The sequence below is a fragment of the Ammodytes marinus genome (genome assembly GCF_949987685.1).
Source record: "Ammodytes marinus genome assembly, chromosome: 9".
NCBI classification, from domain to species: Eukaryota; Metazoa; Chordata; class Actinopteri; order Uranoscopiformes; family Ammodytidae; genus Ammodytes; species Ammodytes marinus.
Window position 1 is genome coordinate 26,779,260 of NC_137213.1, and position 20,000 is coordinate 26,799,259.

The window sequence follows — 20,000 nt, forward strand, 5'->3', positions numbered from 1 at the left end:
TGCGCACGTGAAGTGACGTCACATCGACGAAGCCTCCATATGAAAACAAACGGGGATGCGACGGATATAAAAGCAAGAGGCAAGATCAAGGCGCAATGTTATGATGAAATAAGAGAGTAAAGTATGTCCCAATAGTATGCCTACTGCATCCTAACTAGATTATTTTTATCGTCGGATGTAGTATGTAGAATAGAAAAAAGAAAGAGTATGCGATTCGGAACGCAACCCAAGTTTCCTTTTCCGTCGAAAAAAACTCTCTCAAATTCAAATTCTTTATTGGCACGTTATAAAAAACAACCAGTGTTGTCAAAGCAGAAAGCACAACTTACAGTCACAGAGTATTATTTGCATTATTTTTTTTCTATCTCCCTTGCAGCATCCTTTGTCTCAACCTGAATACTATAATGTAGCAGTCAGCGTTGTTGAAAGGTAGCAGCAGAGATTCAATTAGACTTTTCCTGGTTACAGCTATAGGTGCGTAACGTTTTCATATAAATGAATGCCGTGTGTGACATTCGAGCCAACGACAGACGAGTTGACACAAAGTTGATTAAGCCTATCAGCTCCACAAAACCCTCTCTGTATTTGTCAGTATGGCAGCGTTTACAAAATGATCCCAAGAGGCGCCCTTCGTCAATGTTTCTACCTATGCAGCTTGTCTTTCTCCTCTCCTGCCTTGCTTATCTTCCTCTGTCTCCCCCAAACCCTCCTCCTGTCATTACTCAACCTTCTCTCTCTCTCTCTCTCAGTTCATTTGACATTTTAAGTATTTAGCTGACACTCACACCCAAAGAGACTGCCTCTCTTCCTCTTTCCCACTCTCTCTGTTTCTCTCCCATCTGTTTCTGAATATTCTCTCAACACTTCACTAATTATCCTCCCTCTCTCTCTCTCTGTAACCCTCTCTCTCTCTGTGTCTCTCCCTCTCTCTCTCTCTCTCTCTCTCTCTCTCTCTCTCTCTCTCTCTCTCTCTCTCTCTCTCTCTCTCTCTCTCTCTCTCTCTCTCTCTCTCTCTCTCTCTCTCTCTCTCTCTCTCTCTCTCTCTCTCTCTCTCTCTCTCTCTCTCTCTCTCTCTCTCTCTCTCTCTCTCTCTCTCTCTCCCTGCCAGCTGATCTGGGTTCAGTCAGTGACCTCGGGGCTCCTGTTGATCAAACCGTTCCCCGCTGATCACAGAACGCAAATTGATCCAGGATCAGTGAACGCCAGAACGTCAAATCAAATGGTTGATAAACATAAACCTCTCTCCACCACCTTCCACCCTTCCCCCCTTCTCTCCCTTTCAAGCTCTCTATCAATCCACTTCTTGAGTCTTCTTGCTCGACCTTCCGACAAAATGAAAAAAATAATCATTTAGGGGGCGGCTGGTATACAAGATGTATGCAAAATCAATGGAAGAAAAAAAAACAGCACGTCTAGTAGCAACATGAACCAAACTTTAGCCCCCGAGGTGGTGCGAATTGAAGCACGGCAAAGGAATTAGTTAAGGTTGAAACTTGAGAGAAAAATGGTGTATGAAAAAAATCCTTCCTGTGTTGTATGTACTGCAGTGAAAAATGTCCATGATTAGGGGGGATTTCTGGCAAATAACATAGACCGACGAAGCGACATCACCCAGAGAAGACACAGCTGATTAATAGCCGTTCAAGCCAGGTGCAAAAAAATATCAGGAAGAAAAAAAACTGAGCCGAAAAAATATCCCTCATTTTCTCATCTCCCCTCACCTTAACAGCAAAAGAAGAAGTCTAGGAAAGGCAATTATCATAAATACTATCTATCCACCTGCTGGCTTTGAGCTTGCTTCTGGTTTGTCTGGCATGCCCCTACCATTAACATTTTGCCTCCTTTTTTAACTTAAAAGGGATCAGACTAATGCAAAGTGCTGTAAAGTGGGACATGTCTTCAACCCTTTCTCCTACCGACGGGCCTTGAAGTTCCCTAGTGCTTTGATATTATTGACTTTGTTTGCAAGTGTGTTTTTCTTTGCCAGGGCTCTTTTCAATTTATTTATTTATTTTCAAACACTGAAGGTCCTTCTGTGGGCTGTCCTCACTTGTACGGTAGACTACGGTTAAAAGGAAAAGTCAGATGTTTTGGGAAATGAGCCTTTTTTTTTTTTTTTTTTTTGCTCTGCTGCCAAGAGATACATGAGAAGATCGATAGCACTCGCATATCTGTCCATTAGATTTTGAGGCTGGAGCCAGGAGACGGTTAGCTTGGCTCACAGACAGTACAACAGACTAAAAACAGCTACCGAGACTCTGTCTGTCTGTTGGTAAAATGAAATAATAAAATGGGGTGACTTTTTAGGACTGCGGGGGAAGTCACATGAGCTTTTAAAGGTGCAGTCAGTGATTCTGAAGAACGATTATATTCAAAATCAGCGAATATCTCCTGACAATCCCACTACCTGTCCATACTGTGTGGCTAAATCTGTCACGTTAACAATGGTGGACACTGGGGCTCAAGTCAATTGATGTGAGTTATCCATTTCAAATAAAGAAATCTGAATCCAAAAATCTTTCTCCAGTTGTTATGCTAAGCTAACTAAGAGCTAATACAACCAGCTCCTGGCTGTAGCTTCAATGGACATTTTCATTTCATTTAACCTTTACTTGTACTCGAAAGATCAGTATGAGGGATGACTTCATCGTCTCAATCAACTCTTTGCAAAATTTTTTTTAAATAAGTGTATTTTCCAAATGTCAAATTATTCTTTTAAGGGTATTACTGTGGATTAAGATAGAGTAGGTTTTAACAAGGATGACAAAAATACACCCCTACTTTCTTTTAGTGCTTTGCTGGTTATGTCTCTTCAGTGTGCAGCCATAACAATGACTAATACAGCCCAATGTCTGAGTGTCTGCACTATTTTAGCTCTGGTTTATTGAGTTTTATTTCCTCTCTATGGTTACGAGGCAAAAAGGCCAATTTCTTAACCATAATACAGAAGGGGATGTGTTTAATTCAACCTCAGAAATAATTGGATTTTTTAACTTTGACTTCCCTGTATTTCGGCACTCTTCTTCTCCTTACACTTGTCTTCTATTGCACTTGATTATTTTGAGGATACTCGAGAAAAATATCGAGTTGAAATCATGTGAAAAGAACTGTATAAAACAGGCGCCTTCTTTCTTTCAAGTGCTAGATTCCAAAAGTCTCTTTCAGTCGTGTGATGCTTTGTTGTTAATGCATTCTCCCGAGAGCCTTCCCCGAAAGCAAAGAACACTTTGACTGATGCGAAGTGGATCAATAGTTTTTTTTATTTTTCCCTTTAAAAATGTCAAAAAAACATTTCACGCGCTGCATTTGGAGTACATACCGTCTCACGCTGCGCTTTTTTTGAGCCGTCATTGTCAGTTTGTCACCTCCCATGTGAGAGGTTGATCCCCACCATCAGTTTCAATACTTTTTTGTGCTTGGTTCACTGGAGACAGCTTAAAAAACTTGTGTGTGAGTGTGTGTTTATGACAAAACGATTTGCAGGGTACGCTCATTTTCACCAGAGTTTAAAGGTGGAGACAGGGATTGTGGAGAGCGCTTGTTGTCAAAATAACCTTTTGTCAAAATCTGTGAATATCTCCTCACTATCCGCTACCTGTCCATACTTCGTGTGCGCTGAAAAAAATCTAGTTTTAATACACAGCGTAGGCTCTGTAGACCGGCATGTTTTAGCTACAGTGGGCCCCCTTTGTTTACATACCATTTCCTTACATGCTATTTACACAGCCTAGGCTGAGTATATACACCAAAACATTTTAGCGCACACACAGTACAGACAGGTAGCTGATCGTGAGGAGATATTCACTGATATTGACAAAAAGGGATTTCGACAACAAGCATTCTCCAGAATCACTGAATCCACCTTTAAGTCTGCCTTTAACTCAATAATATCCTCCCCACTAGACCAAAGCTTTCCTGTCCACTATGGTTTATAAATCACTTTCTGAGAGCCTTTATCTTGTTAAACTGTATATAGGAGCATAGCCTGTCTGATGTCAGATGATATGCTTTTATGGAACGGAAGGAAAAGGCACATGACAAATAAATAAAGTTATAGCCAGACTAAAAGTTAATGTATTTATTTTTTATGGCGAGGAAATGTATTTGCAAAACCTTAAATAATCCTAAGTGTTTGCACTGGATGTCTACTTTTACTGTCTGTAAATGGTGTAAAATAAGCACATAAGGGTACAAGTCCCTGTCTAGGCGATATGTGTCTGGTCTCATGACATTTATGGAAGGAAAACCGTTTTAAATGCATATTACATGGTCCTCGTGAAGTGTTATGTGTGGACACAGCTGGAAATATAATGTAGTGTCACATTTGGACTGGGTGAGTGTATTATCAATCAATCAATCAATGGTCCTTTTTTTAAAGCACTTTTCATAAAAACAACTGTGTTATTATGTGTATTACGTGTTAAGGTGGACGGATACATCCACTTTCCACGCTTCATGACCTTGGTGTAGTCTCTCTATTGTGTGTTTTTCCCAAAAGATTTTAATTTTCTTTTAATTACGAGCAACCAGCCAGAACAAATATCTTCATTCGTCCTTTGTGTCTCGGGCTGAAAGTTAATCGTTAGCTTAGAGTGTCCAATTTGTGCTACTGTCTCATAATCCATTCAAAGTCATTTTTTTTTTAATATCTTTGTGGATTTTACAGTTCAGGCTCATTTTAGGAAATTATTGTGAGATGGTGTTGGTGTGGGCGGTTAAACCTCCCTCGTGGCGGTAAAGTACAGTCCACCTCTCTGTGCTATTGTGCTGTGGAGTTTGCCAGTAAGATGTATGTACTGTAAATGATGTAACCATCAGAAAAAAATGTGTTTTAATCCCGCAGAAATAATTTAGACACAAATAGATCTCAAGCATTCGGAGGGATGTAGGTTCACATAAGTTTAAGTTTGAATTAAATATGACCGAACCATTAGTTGATAGATAATTGGTTCATAAAATAAATAGAATTGAATAATATTTATAACTTTGTTTTTGACTTTATCAAAGTGGAGTGACATAGAAAGAGCATGGAAAATATATAACAAATATGGCAGCAGGTCATCATTGGAGTATAAGACAGTGAACTAGTAAAACATGTTCATTAAAAATGTCAAGTATAAAACAGCAAAGAGCTGAAATGATTGGTTGATTAATTGATCAAGAAATCTTTAGTCAATATTTTGATATTCAACGCATTATTAGTCATTTTTTTAGGTGAAAATGCCAAATGTGCTGATGTCTCTTTCTGTCTTATTCCACCGATCAACTTTGTGTTTTGCCCTATTTTATTTCATTATATTATTTCTTGTTATTTTATTGCTCAATTGCTTTGGCATTGGCAACTATTGTTGTCCATGCAAGTAAAGCCCAGTTGAATTGAATGGACATTGCAAGGACATTTTTCAAAGTTTTCTGCTGTCTCTGGAGCACAACAACACATCAAGAATAAAAAAACAGGGTTACCAAAGGCATACTTATCTTAACCCAAATTGAATGGTATAGCACAAACTTTTTTTTTTTTACTTACTTTTTTTACCTCTTGTGTTCACTCTCCTAAAAAAATGGCCTCAGACAGCCTTCTACTGAATACATACTAGATTAAGATACTTTTAAGTTGTTTTGAACAAGCCTACAATATAAATGTGATGTCCTTGTTTGTTTCCTCTTTCTTAATCCTGATTTAACTGTTTTAATCGTTTCCCTTATCTTATCATTATCTCCCTCGTGTCCGTCTCTTTGTCTCAATGCCTCTGTGTCTCCTGGTACTAGCTTCTGTTAATGTAGGAACACATCTGTTTTCATGCTTTCCTAGTTGTCTAATGTTCCCCTATTAGCAGCACTCATCCATCCACCCATCCACTCCCACACGCTCCCTCCAGAGTATAACCACAGGTCCCTAAAACACATTACCTAAAAAATTAAACCCTACCAATGTAATTAAATATCCTCTATTGGGGCGACACACAGACCATCATGAGATCATTTTAGTTTTTCGCTCAGTTGAGTGGGAGTGACTGACAGGTTCCTTATAGCTGTAAAATGTATCACACTTATTATTAATACAAGGACATGGATTAGCTTTATGAAGAAAAAAAAAATTAAGAAAAAAAATGTCATTGTATCTGCTATGATAAACACAACTGGGCTTTATGTCCCTTAACAATTAATTTCCTGCTTTGCGATATCGTTATGAAGGCGGTTATATATACTTGCAGGACTCTCATTAGCTTTGCTTCACTGGCACCAGCTTGCTTTTATCTCTCTCTCTCTCTCTAGTTTTATTCTTTTACTTTTTTAAATACAGTCTTTTTTTCTATTCACTTCCCATGTTGCTTCTTTAAGTCTTTTTAAAATTGAGCCCACACTGTTGCCTACGCTGTGTCGCGGCTGCCTCTCCGTTTGCCTGTTCAAAAAGCGTGGGTCAAATTAAACTGATATCAATAGTCAGTCATGCCTGGATAATGTGGTGAATAATGATAGAAAGTCAGCTTGAGCTCTGCATCCCACCGCCGAGAATTTGGATCGAAATTGATGCGACCCTGTGATCACACACACAACGGCAGCTCCAACATTGCATATTCCACAGCACCCGGCTTTGATTATATATTTTTCGTTTTTTACACATTATTTGTAAGTGAGAATTTGTTTCTTACAATTCAAGGTTTCTCTTTCTCTCTCTCCCTCCCTGATTCCCCCCCACGCCATTTTAACACTCTCACTTTTCTTCTATCTGTAATGTATTATCTATCAATCTGTCTTCATACACTGCATCCACTTTCCATATCGCCTGTCCACTCCTTCCTATTTATCTTAGTTCAATATTGTGATGCTGCTTCTTGGCCATCTATATGACTTCCGCTTCAAGGTTTGTACTTTTATTTAAATTTATTTTTTTAGCTCAAGGCGAGGCACTGCAGGTACACTGCATCGTTTTGGTTAATTTTTCGATTTTTGGCTATTTATCTTCCATAACATGTTCTTCTTTCATACTCGTATAAATAAAAGGTGCAACATGTACATGTACGTGTTTATTTTGCTAAATGTTGTCTGTTTGCGTCTGTTATTTCTCTTACATAACCATATTTACTAGCCTGGTCCTACCAGACCATCGTACTTGTACAGAAGGTCTGGAATCGCTCAATTGACAAACATTGACTCACTTGAAACTTTTGAAGTTTAACACTATTGGATATGCCCAGTAGCACTCTGGATCTGCCAACCAATCGCATGTTAGTTGTGTATTTTATTTTGTCTTTTGTTTGTCCATCCATCCATCTATCTATCTATCTATCTATCTATCTATCTATCTATCTATCTATCTATCTATCTTTCTACTTTTTACTTCTCTCTAACTTCTGTATTTCTCCTGAGTGCAGTACTGTGGTTTTCTGCTCTGCGGCGTGGCGGCGGCCATCACTGTGAGGAGTTAGTCAGTTTGTCACTAATCATTTTTCCCTTCTTCGTTTTTTCTTCTCCTCAAATCACGCTGTTCACCCAGCCCTCCGCTCTGCCCATCCATTCTGTGTCAAACCTCAATACTCTCCTAAGGCCTGGTTCACGCTGTGCTCAGTGTGTGTGTGTGTGTGTGTGTGTGTGTGTGTGTGTGTGTGTGTGTGTGTGTGTGTGGTGTGTGTGAATGTAGTGCTGAAAAGTCCATGATATGAAATTCCTGTCTTCAATCAGCTCTCTCATTTCTCACCCCTGCCATTCCTGTACTACTATATCTATCTTTCTTTTTCTCCCCCCCTCTCCTCCCTCCATCTCTACAGCCAGTGTCTTGTCTCTGAAGCACTATACTGTAAACTGCCCTTTGCCGCTCGGACCAACTGCGTAGATGACTTCGTGCTCCGTCCCAATCTATCATTTCTGAAGTGGAGTGCGGACACAGGATTTTTTTCAGCAAATTTTTCATCGGGGCTTCACTTGGGATCCCACCGGCCGTTTACTAAACATTCTTAATCTGTCTGTCCTTCCTTCGCCTTTGCGGGAAACACAATTACTATCAACCATCGAGGAAGAATATCTCCAATGGCCATTTACAATAAAAAAAATCCAAAGGAGCATAACGTTTTTGTGTGCTTTTGATCATATTTTGTATATAGTCTTTTTTTCCAGTTGTTAGTGTGTTGACTATTAGGTGTTGTATATGTCGTTAAAACCAATGAATAAGAATCAAATAAAAGATATTGTCCATGTCAAGAAAACTAATCAACTTAAAAGAGCTTTGGAGGCTGTTCCGTTGCTGTCACAATAACATGTGTGAGACTTTGACACAGTTCACATCCTGTATGTCATATAATCTTTCCCTATAACTTAATGCTTCTATTTTGGCAGTGACGGTAGATCAGATGACAACGTGTCAAGTGAAAGGAGTCAAATCCACAGAGAATAACTTTACAGGCATTTATCAGCAACGGAACATTTCACACCTGCCAGTCTGCTTTTAGTGTGTCCCCTTGGCGACACACCTTGTGCGAGAAAGGGGCGGGAGCAATAACTTAGTTCCTAAACTGCTCTACGATTGGTCAGAATTTTCATCTGGGAAAACTACACACAGAAACTACAGGAAGTCGATCGTCTTTGTCATCCAATAATGCATAGCGTAGCTGGCTATGGGAAGCTCATTTAGTTCAAATATACTCAGTGCTTCCTAGGTTGTATCGGATTCCAGTCCGCTCCGCTAACGTGCTCACCACAAACGGAGCTCAGGTTTAGTTTGGAAGCGTATCAAAACCACCTCTTCAATAAGGTCTCTGTACGCTTGTGTGGTTCTGTTCAATTCAAATCAATTCAGTTTATTTAAGAAGAGGAGAGTGCAAATGAATAAAACACATGATAATACATGGGTTAGAAATACCAGAAATGGCCAAAATGCTACTTTTTATCTGTAGTCCCCTGGAATGGTCCGCTTTTGGTGCACACCTGAGTACTATTGATGTATTGTCACCTGCCGAAACGTATCGCAACGAATGTGGAAACGAACCAGAGTTTGATTTAATCCAACCAAACATGGCAGGTGTGAAGCCGCCCCTCCATTCACACACAAACACAACTCTGCTTATGTGAAATAATAGATTATTTGCTTTCAAATGAAGTTAAAAGGCAATATCCTAATGTCTCCACCTGTACTGCCTCTCTCCATATGCCGTTAAAGCAAAAACATGGTTGAAGTGTTGAAATCTGGGCCCCCCCCCACCGCCTTCCGCTCCCCTATGAGACTCTCTACTCTGGGCTTGCCAAGGTACAGCATCTGCTTCACAAGTTGGTCCACTGCAGCAGGCAGGGAGTTTCTGCACCATCACACACACACACACACACACACACACACACACACACACACACACACACACACACACACACACACACACACACACACACACACACACACACACACACACACACACACACACACACACACACACACACACACACACACACACACACACACACACACACACACACACACACACACGCACACACACACACGCACACACACACACTCTCTCCTCCTCCTACCTCCCTGCTCCTTCAACACTCTTCTCAATTCCCTCCAAAAGTGGAGGTCGGCCTTTATGTGTTCTATCATTGCACAGAAGAGCCCCACTTTCTATCTCTTTCCTCTCAACTGTGGTTGAAGTTCCATCTAGAGCTCTCCATTTGTCTCTCTTCCCCTACCCTCGTTCTCTCTCGCTTTCTCTCTCTCGTTTCTCTGTTTTCCAAATTGTCCCTTTTGAAAAAATGGCAGGCTCTCCGCAATGAAAACTTCTTGGCCTGCATTTGTCCGTCTACTCTTGCCATTGTTAACGCCATCTCTCTCTCTCTCTCTCTCCTCCTCCTCTCTCTTTCCTCCTCTCTCTTAAATGTACAAATGTCTCTCTCTCAGTCTCTCTCTCTCTCTCTTCACTTCTGCTGCTGCTTGCTGCTAAGTGCTGTATTTGCGCATGAGGGAGTCTTTCTATCTCTCTCACAGCCCGTGTCCTCTAATTCTCCGACTCTCCCTTCTCTCGTTCTCTCCATCCGCACCACTCTGTCTTCTTATCTCTGCAAACTACCAAGTTTGTTGTTGTGTGTTGTGAAACGTCAAGGGGGACAGCAAAGGGTCAGAGAGGACATTTTTGCTAGTCTCGCTATCACACTTTCCTTTTAAAATTCAGTGTACTCTAACTATCATTATTTTATTGCATTCACAACCTATAACATCCCTGTATTTGAATTCAAACTGGCAGCCCTGCATGCTAAATGTTTTGAACCACTGTATTGAGGCCATACTGTCAAACATAATCATTAGCACCAAAGCTCCTCATCTTAAATGTCGGACCTTATTTACAATAAAATCAATATTGATATCAATATATCAATATTTTGACGGCAATTAGCTGTCCCACACTTATTTTTTCCTTTCAAAATAAAGGTTATTTTGTGTGACGTTGGACCAATGCGTCAAGTAGTGAACCTTTAATTTTGCTGTTTCAATGCATGCAATGTTGTTTTACCTCGATTGAGTATCTGTTTAAATCTGCTATGTAAAGCACTTTAACCATGTTTGGAACAGTGCAATACAAATAAAGGTTATTGTTATTAGTATTTTAAGGCGTTGGAAGTTGCCCTTTTTTCCAAAATATCAGCCCAGACCATCTTGTTGACCAATATGTATTAATGAAATACTTTTCTTTTCCAAGTAGCTGTTGGAATTGGACACTTTGACACACTCTGGCTAATAATCAGACTCTGAGGTTTTTATTGTGTTTTTCCTTGTTTTTTCATTTGTTGCTCTAATTAAGCACTTTTGACTTTTGTGTTTGTTGTTATCTTAGTCCCCCATGTCTTAGTCTGAACAAAGCTTTTGACCCAGTGTGTACAAAGCAATTATTAATGCCTTTTGTTTCATCAGAGACACACTAGCAAACATCTTCCTCATAATTAGTATGATAGCTACTTCCATATATTGACTTAACTGTTCACAAATGTTTTCAAATGGTGTAAATGTGTTTGTCTCTCAAAAACACATAAATAGCCTTCACTCCTCCCCTGTGTCCCAACTATACAATACTAAACAATCAGTGGAAGTAGCCTCTACACAGTCCTTGTCATAATGGTGGCTAAAGTGACACGGAGATTACACGAAATCAATCCATCCAATCTGTTGACGACCAAGAGAACAGCTGATGGAGCATTATATATGATCTCTGATTGGTTCAACCTCTTAGTGATCCATTTAGGTGAGAAAGTATCGATCTGTATGGGTGACATAGGTCCATATATGTGATCATACACATGTTTGTGTTAATTTAAGGTGCTGTGATGGAAATGGTTCTTTAAAGAGGACCTATTATACTACTTTTCTGGTCTTAATTTCTTGTTTTACACTGCTATAGAGCAACCTGACACGAATCACATCACAAAAAACTATGTAGATTTTCGGGAAGCTCTTTCTCTTATTTTGGCGATCCAGCACGTCCTGTCAACACTTGAGTGTGTGTGCTTCGGCAATCTCCGCTCCCTCCGCCTCTGCATCGGCCATCTCCGCTACCCCCCCCCCCCCCCCCCCTCCTGCAAACCCCACTCCGTTGTGATTGGTTACCTTCCTTCCGGAACACTTTCAGTGGCGGGAAGCGCGAGCATGGACCTATAAGGGCGCGAGGCAGACGCGAGGCAGATGCGAACAGGGAAGTGACAGCATTACCATACATGGAAACATCCGCGTGGTGACTTCACAAAGTTACATGCGACGTCACAAAGTTACAAAGGGTAGACCGCTTTGAAGACGTGACTTCTCGACTGGCTAGAATAGTGTTTAGTGCTCGGCACAGACACCCCAGACGGTCAGCAGGGAATACGTCGAAATGCATGTAAGTCATTATTTGATAATTTAGTATGGTTAAGCATGACTATGAATCATCATAACAACGTTTATAGGTCATAAAAGTCAAAAAGCATCATAGGTCCTCTTTAAGCTAACTTCCTTTCAGTGACTGCAGTTAGCTGTCCTTTACGTCCCTACGAGACGTACCCGTAGCGTTCTCTCTTCTGATTGGATATCAGGTTGTGGGATACCAGAAAAGTTTATTTGCCGATTACATGCAGAGCGGGTGACTGAGAGACCTGTGTTATGAAGCGTGCACACTATATAAGTGATCACTGGATAAATATAGAGTGATTTAACACGTACATTAATGTAAATACTGTATATCGCTCACTTCACCTTTAAAGATAGTTGATAGCTAGCTAGCTTTATTGCTAACTGCTGATTGCTGTAACTAAATTGCTACAGGAGCAGAAATATCTCTGGAGTGCATTGTAAAACCAAAGTGGATTGCACTCAGAGTGGTGATGTGGCCCACAGGAAAAGCATATACAGTATGTATCAAAGTGGGAACTAAAGTGCAATAAATTGGACTTGGATTTTATACAGATATCTCCCATTTGAAATGGCCTGTTAATGGGGGCCATAATGAACTTACAGTGTTTTGAAAATCTGTTCACTGCCATTGCAAAATGTCCATACTGAACATTATGCTAAGGATTTACTCTATAATCATATTGTCACACAGAAACAACATTTCTGTCGACCAATTAAAAGACTGCGGTGTGTGTGTAGCTCCACCTCCATTGGGACTTCTTGGTACCCCAATGAAAGGGTTTCTAAAATACAGTATGGTTAATTTTGGTACCGTTCTTCCCAACCTTCGAAAGTGGAAAAGCAAATAATTGTGGGGCCATACCGTGCCAAAACCAAACTATACCTCTTAGTGAAAACCAGGCTTTATTGACACTTTAATAGTTTATCATTTCCCTGCTCCCCATCCCTCCCTCCCTTTCCAGTGAACAAAACCTGGGCAGCATTTACTGTATGTCAATATTTAACAAAGGAAATTAGTCGCCATTCTTGTCGCATTTTGTCACTGATAAGATAGTTGTATTGACACTTTCATATAGTCTATTGTCCCCCCCTCCCTCCCTCTCTCTCTTACCTCTCTTCTCTCCAAAGTAGAGTGTCTGTTGTGCTGTGTTGGACCACTGCAGTGAGGAGTTGTCGCTCTCGGGCACGTTGCAGGTCAGAGTCACCGTCCCTCCCACCGACACCGTTTCATCTTGTGTCACTGGCTGCAAGGGGTCGTCATCTATAGGTTAAGAGAGAGAGAGAGAGAGAGAGAGAGAGAGAGAGAGAGAGAGAAAACCCATTAGACAGAGCGATACAGAGGCAACACAGACAGGTTTCGCTTATATGAAAATACAAGCAAAAAAACAGTAGCACACACCAACACACCAAATCAGATAAAACCACAAAATGCATTACTCTGCCTCTCTCTCTCTCTCTCTCCTTCCCTCTGCCATACACCCCCACCCCCACCCCCACCTTTCTGCTTCTGTGCTTGTCAGATTATCTATATATCTCTATCTGTCTTTTCTGAAAGCAAAGACACAATGCGCACGCATATACACGGACACACACACACGCACGCACACACACACACACACACACACACACACACACACGGACAGAGACTCACATCCACACACACACACGGACACACGCACACAGGGACATGCTGTCAGAGAAACAAAAAAAGCAGACAAATGGCTATCTGCTTGTATGTCTGCGAGGGCCAATGTAAGAGCGATGAGTCAGTAACATCGAGGCACCCAGAGACTTGCCCGACCTCAGGGACCGGCTGAGATGAACCCGGGCAGACACTGGCTCTTGACAGGTCAAAGCAACAACAAGACCAACTGTCTCAGGCCTTCTAATGGCTCTGAAAAGCACTATCTAGTCCATATTTTTGTCAGTTTTTTTTAATGCCATGCATATAAGGGTAAATGGACTCCCCTTATATAGCGCTTTACATTGTTTTTGCCTCTCATTAAACCATGAGAGGCAACCACACACACCTACACAGACACCTACACACACACACACACACACACACACACACACACACACAGACATAGACACACACTGTATGTATCAGCTGGTGTTTAATACTCAAACGGGACAGGCATTATGGAGATGAGTATGTCAGAAGGATAGAAAGAGAGAAAGAGAGAGAGAGAGAGAGAGAGAAAGAAAGAGAGAGAGAGACATAGAGAGAATACAAACGACCCGGCATAATGAAGGGGGTCTTTATAAAGGGCCGTATAGCTGGGCCCTGAACAACCACAAAACCCAGTGAACAGTGAACTATCTGGGTGTGTAACATTATTCAAATTAGCTCAAATTATAGTATTTAACAGCACTACCTTGATAATGGCCGATGGTGCGGGATAATTTATCCGCTTTGCATTCAGTGAGTGTGTGGCAGTCGATTACATATGAATCAGAACAAGATGTGTAGACTAGAATATGCAGGCCCCCTCGTTATGTTAAGTAATGCCGAAACATGTCCACACTAAAGTACTATGGCGCTTTTTTGCAGTGTTTTTTGAGTTATTGCAGATTTGAGTGCACACCCAGCCATTCTTTTAAGAAAAACAAGCCCCCCCCCCCCCCCTGTTTGCTTGAAAAAAACACACCAGTTCTTGCTCAAAACTAATCTCAAACTAAACGGGAAAAAAACGGTATAATTGATGACAAGACCGAGCCCAACGACGGTGGTGGTGGGAACGTTTCATAAGACGATATGCCTCAAAGCTTAAAAGTCTACTCAGCCGGTGAAAAATATGGCGTGTATAAATAGTCTAATTGGAACCAAATTGTCAAGCGGGGTAGACAGGTTTTATATTGGTGTTATCGCAGCCCTGCAACCGGCAGTGCAATTGATTATTTTTTTCTTTTTCTTTTTTTTTCTACAGGAAGAACATCTGCTTAACTTTGCTTCGGCGGAACTCCCATCAAGGCATGAAAGAGAGGGGGACACCCGAAGAGAGAAGAGAGGGGAAGAGGAGAGCAAACTAACTGCATGTAGCGTCAAAATACACATGAGCTGAGAGCAGAAAAGCAGTTACAAACATCCTTTTTATGTAATGATGTAATGATGTAAGCTGGATAGCAAGTTAAGCGTTTCAACAAAAATTGTAATTTGAAAAAAAACAAATCTTAGGTTTGTATCTGGGCTGAGAGGATTGAGAGCCATACTATGTCTTAAAGGTACAGTGTGTAATGTAGGAGTGTTTTGGTGTAATTAGCTGTGAAAGTTGTAGATTACAACGCTCCCTTGCTAACCCTTCCCATTCAGAGAATGTACATGGGCTACTATGGCCTTCAAGGACAAGAAGCTAGTTAGTTACTTAAGATTGCATCATCCACCACTGCCTCAAGTCTTTCCACAATATCAAGTGATGAGGTGAGGATGTATTTAGTTCTATATTCTATAGTACACTCACCATATATGAAAACATGTAAGGCCGTTACGTTTGGTGCTACTGTAGAAACAGGGCAACTTGGCCGCTCCTATGAAGATATAAAATGCTCATACTAAGGTAATTTAACTTTAATTTTCAAGCAATTATGCTAAAACATACCTATGAATAATATATTCATTTTCTAGCAAGTCTGTTCTGAAAAAAAAAACTGCCTATTCCCTTTCCACACTGCACCTTTAATAGTACAGCTGCCGTTGGCAAGTAGGATTCCAACAACGGCCTTCAGATCCTTCCAGAGCCTTTTCCTGTCAGGATAAGTCTCTCCCTCTCTTAGGTGTTTTACTGCTAGCCATGACCTTGTGGTTAGTTTATCTAAGCACTGTGAACGCTGAGGGTGAATGTGTGGTCAAGTGCAGCCCGGATTAGTGTCTCCTGTAATAGCGTCTTGGGCTAATTCTTGCGGCTGATCGCTAGAGCTCCTTCTATCCTCAACCCTCTCTCTCTCTCTCTTCTACTTGGCACGAACACTTTGGCTAAATTGGCTTGTCCCAGTGCATCAGTCATCCAGGCCCGACCGCAATGAACTCCAACAAGTTTAACCCCAACTCTGGGTCTTATCTTTGGGGCCGCTGGCATTCTCTCTAAACCAAGGACAAAACCAAGTGTTCCCAGGCTCAGAATGACATCATGTGCTGGTAAAACTATTTCAGTTGTCAGTTTGGTGGTTCTGAAGCAATAAATAGAATTTGAGGTGATATCTATCTTGTACTTTCCATCATCTCTGTGCTAAATGGCAGAACCTGCTTGTCGCATGGTCACACCATGCTTAACTCATTGAGCTAAACAGGGCTTTTTCAAACTGTTGAAATGCAAACTGTTCCCTTAAATATAGACACTCAATATTGTTCCATACATTTGCATAACAATATAAGATATATTGATCACTATTTGCTTTTACCATTTTATAAATGTTTTACAGATAATTACAATGGACAATTACAGTCCATAAATTAAGTGGCAACAAATATTTTCTTCACACTATGTTTACATTTTTTATTATGTGATGGATTCAGAAGTCTTTTATTTTAATTTGAAATGTTTGACCTTGGACATCTTGGCGGTTATACGAGTGATGAGGTGCAAATCTGAGCGTTAAAGCCAGCAGTGGTAGCTTGGTCATTATCACTGCAGGAGGTGGTTAATCCCAGGCAGCTCATTGGCTAACAGATCGGACTGTGCATGAAGTGAATTCTACATCAATTAATGTAACACTATAAGAAGGCCTAACTGTGTGTAGAAGTGTGTGGGTTGACATGGCAGGTAGTTATGGATCATTACAATGTCTGTAGGTCCATAGCAACGGTGACTTATCCTTAAGAGCGGGCATTATGGAGAAATAATTGCCGGTAGAATGCCTTGATTGACCACTGAGAAAACAGCATGTATCGTTATAATAAATGAACGTTATTAACCACTCTGGATGACCATAAGACCCACACATGGTATGAGTATTAAATGGCACTTTGCACCCTTAATCTAATGCTCCACTAATGCATACAAATCACTTCAACGTGTACTGTATATATGAGCATGGCAGCAACCTTTATAGCCCTACCGGTCAAATATTAACCACATATAAGTTTGGTTTCATTAAATTGCATCTGGGAAAATGTATCAATATTTAAGGAACATATATAATATAAATTTTAATTTAAAGAAACATGTAATGGCAATGGAATTCCCTTTTTAGGAGTCTCACACTGACAGGTACACACTTAAATACAGCTTAATTTGTTTTTGTGCATTTTCTCTCTACTGTAAGTGTGTGTGTGTGTGTGTGTGTGTGATCATGCAATAATGAACAACATACACATTTGTCCTTTTTTTTTCTGTCTTTTCTTAGTTTGTATGTATTGTCTGGTGTTGTTTGTTTGTTTGATTATTGTTACAAAAAAAAAAAAGCAAAATAAAAAGAATTATACAAAAAAAAATATTTAAGGAACATATCAAATAGACTTATAAAACATGTCATTATACGGTGAAAAACCATCCGCCTAGCCAGTCCAAACTGGTTTACTTTACACAAACACTGTGGAGTCACTAGCCAACAGCCCATGACCCCTATAAGCTTCAGTTACAGTTACAGCTGTTCTTCTTACCTCTGAAGAGCGACTTAGTTAAAAGGGGGAAATACAGTTCAACCAGAGTTTAAACGGTAAAGTGGGGCTGAACACCAGAACACTCTTTCTCTCTCCCTCTCTCTCTCTCTCTCTCACACACACACACACACACACACACACACACACACACACACACACACACACACACACACACACACACACACACACACACACACACACACACACACACACACACAGACACCTCAGAGGAAGACAGACACGGGTATTTAAAGAAACACAATTTACACTTTTCGCTCTGCGGCAACAAGGTGAGAGAACGCAGAAGGTGGAAAGCTGACTGGGAAATCAATGCAATGGGGAGAGAGAGAGAGAGAGAGAGAGAGAAAGAGAGAGAGATGGATGGATGGATAAGGGAATGTAGAGGAGGATAGGTGATAATATATGAGGCGGGAAATTGTGTGTGTGTGTGTGTGTATGTGTGTGTGTGTGTGTGTGTGTGTGTGTGTGTGTGTGTGTGTGTGTGTGTGTGTGTGTGTGTGTGTGTGTGTGTGTGTGTGTGTGTGTGTGTGTGTGTGTGTGTGTGTGTGTGTGTGTGTGTGTGTGTGTGTGTGAAAATGGAAGGGAGAGAAGAAGTCGCTGAGACAACAGAGGAAGTGTGAGCAGCTCGAGGGCCTTCTTTTGACAGGCGGAAAACTTAAAGGAATAGTTACAAAGAAACCCTATAGTTTGTTTTTTGTTTTTCTCCTATCGTATAATAGGCTGATTTTTGCTTTGTTTAGACAGAGAGCCGGTAGCCAAGAAGCATGTTTACTCTAGTATATAAAAGGTTTGCATTCAGGAGGCACAACAATAGTCTGTCCACAGAAAGAAAATACACAAAGCCAAAACTCCTCATTATCAGGAGTGAATGTCAGAGAGCAAAAAACTAATTAAAACATTGTCGCTTGTTCTACATGAACAGAAAATGTAAAAAAAAAGTGACAAATTATAGCTGGACATATCGGCTCATTAATTGGTGGCTTGGTTTTCTGTGACGACCATGTCTAATTATCTACAGGTCTATTCTTAAGGATCGGGACTTTTACTTTTGCGTTTGTGTAAGAAAGACCAAAGTTCTGGACAAAAAGGCGTATAGTTGGTAAGTTATTGTTCGGCCAATTACTCCTAGTTTATATAAAAGCAAGTTACTGTACACAAGAACCCATTAATGCTAATTAAAATGGCTCGTCCATTGTTTAGGCTGACTTTTCAGTTCATTGCTGGTAGAGCTGTAAATATTTGTAAAATAATCATTGGTGAAGTGAAGATATTTTTTTAAAGCAAAAGTGGCAAAAAAAATGACGTGATAGTTCCAAGTTCTCAGATAGATAGATAGATAGATAGATAGATAGATAGATAGATAGATAGATAGATAGATAGATAGATAGATAGATAGATAGATAGATAGATAGATAGATAGATAGATAGATAGATAGATAGATAGATAGATAGATAGATAGATAGATAGATAGATAGATAGATAGATAGATAGATAGATAGATAGATAGATAGATAGATAGATAGATAGATAGATAGATAGATAGATAGATAGATAGATAGATGGATGGAATTATTTATTTCTCTTGGTCTTGCATTAGAGCAAATTGAATGTATGGTAATGGCAAAGGCTGTCCCCCCTAAGGTGCGGTGCTTGGTCCTATGATGGGTGTCAGAAGGTTATAGCATCAGATGATCTGAATTGGCAAAGGGGGCAAACTGGCAAGACAACCCACTGGTCATTACAGTGAGGTTGCCAGGTTTGGTGCCATCATGCCTGTACAGAGACCAAAAAATCCTGAGCTATACCTAACTGTATCTGGCAAATTTCGAATTTCATGTATGAGGGCAAGATGGCGGCACGCATACCCACAGTGTCTTTGAGCACTCTTTTTCAGTGCTTTTTGTTAGTATAATTGCATTGAATTTGATGGCTTCAACCTCAATTTCGCTGTTCTTTCTACAATGACAATACAGAGATTCTAATTCTGATCAGTTAAACCTAACCGAGCCGTTCTTCCAGTTTGAGGGTTAAACACACAGACATGAGAATCATATTTATCTTTGATCTCACCGTCAGTTAAAATGCGAATAGGCATAATATATCAAAACATATCCAAATACGAGTACGATAAAAAAAACGCTTCCCCTTCATTCCAACCGTTTACTTTCCTGGAAAGAACATTTTCAAATGATCAAACATCAAAATCAAACCACCTTGGCCATCTCTCTACGTTCATCCCCCCATCTCTCTCTCTCGCTCTCTCTGTGTCTCTCTCTCTCTCTCTTCCAACCTCCCCCATCTGTCTCCCTCCATCTGCCCCCATGTCCTCCTTGGTTTCCTCTCGTCCTCCCTCACCTCTCCGCCCTTCTGTCGAGCGCCACCCCCCCACACACTCACACACGTACACACACACACACACACACACACACACACACACACACACACACACACACACACACACACACACACACACACACACACACACACACACACACACACACACACACACACACACACAC

The 20,000-nt window shown here is 40.6% G+C and overlaps 1 protein-coding gene across 1 annotated transcript in view; it reads right to left on the bottom strand.

Annotated features, from left to right (window-relative positions):
- The window catches only part of cadm3 (cell adhesion molecule 3), a gene marked incomplete at both ends in the record, with an annotated part of 101,821 nt that overhangs the window by 42,088 nt on the left and 39,733 nt on the right, over nucleotides 1-20,000 (bottom strand). Inside the window, one exon of the mRNA XM_080034285.1 lies at nucleotides 12,972-13,121. Coding sequence (XP_079890411.1) covers nucleotides 12,972-13,121 — 150 coding nt within the window. The remainder of the gene's footprint in view (nucleotides 1-12,971; nucleotides 13,122-20,000) is intronic.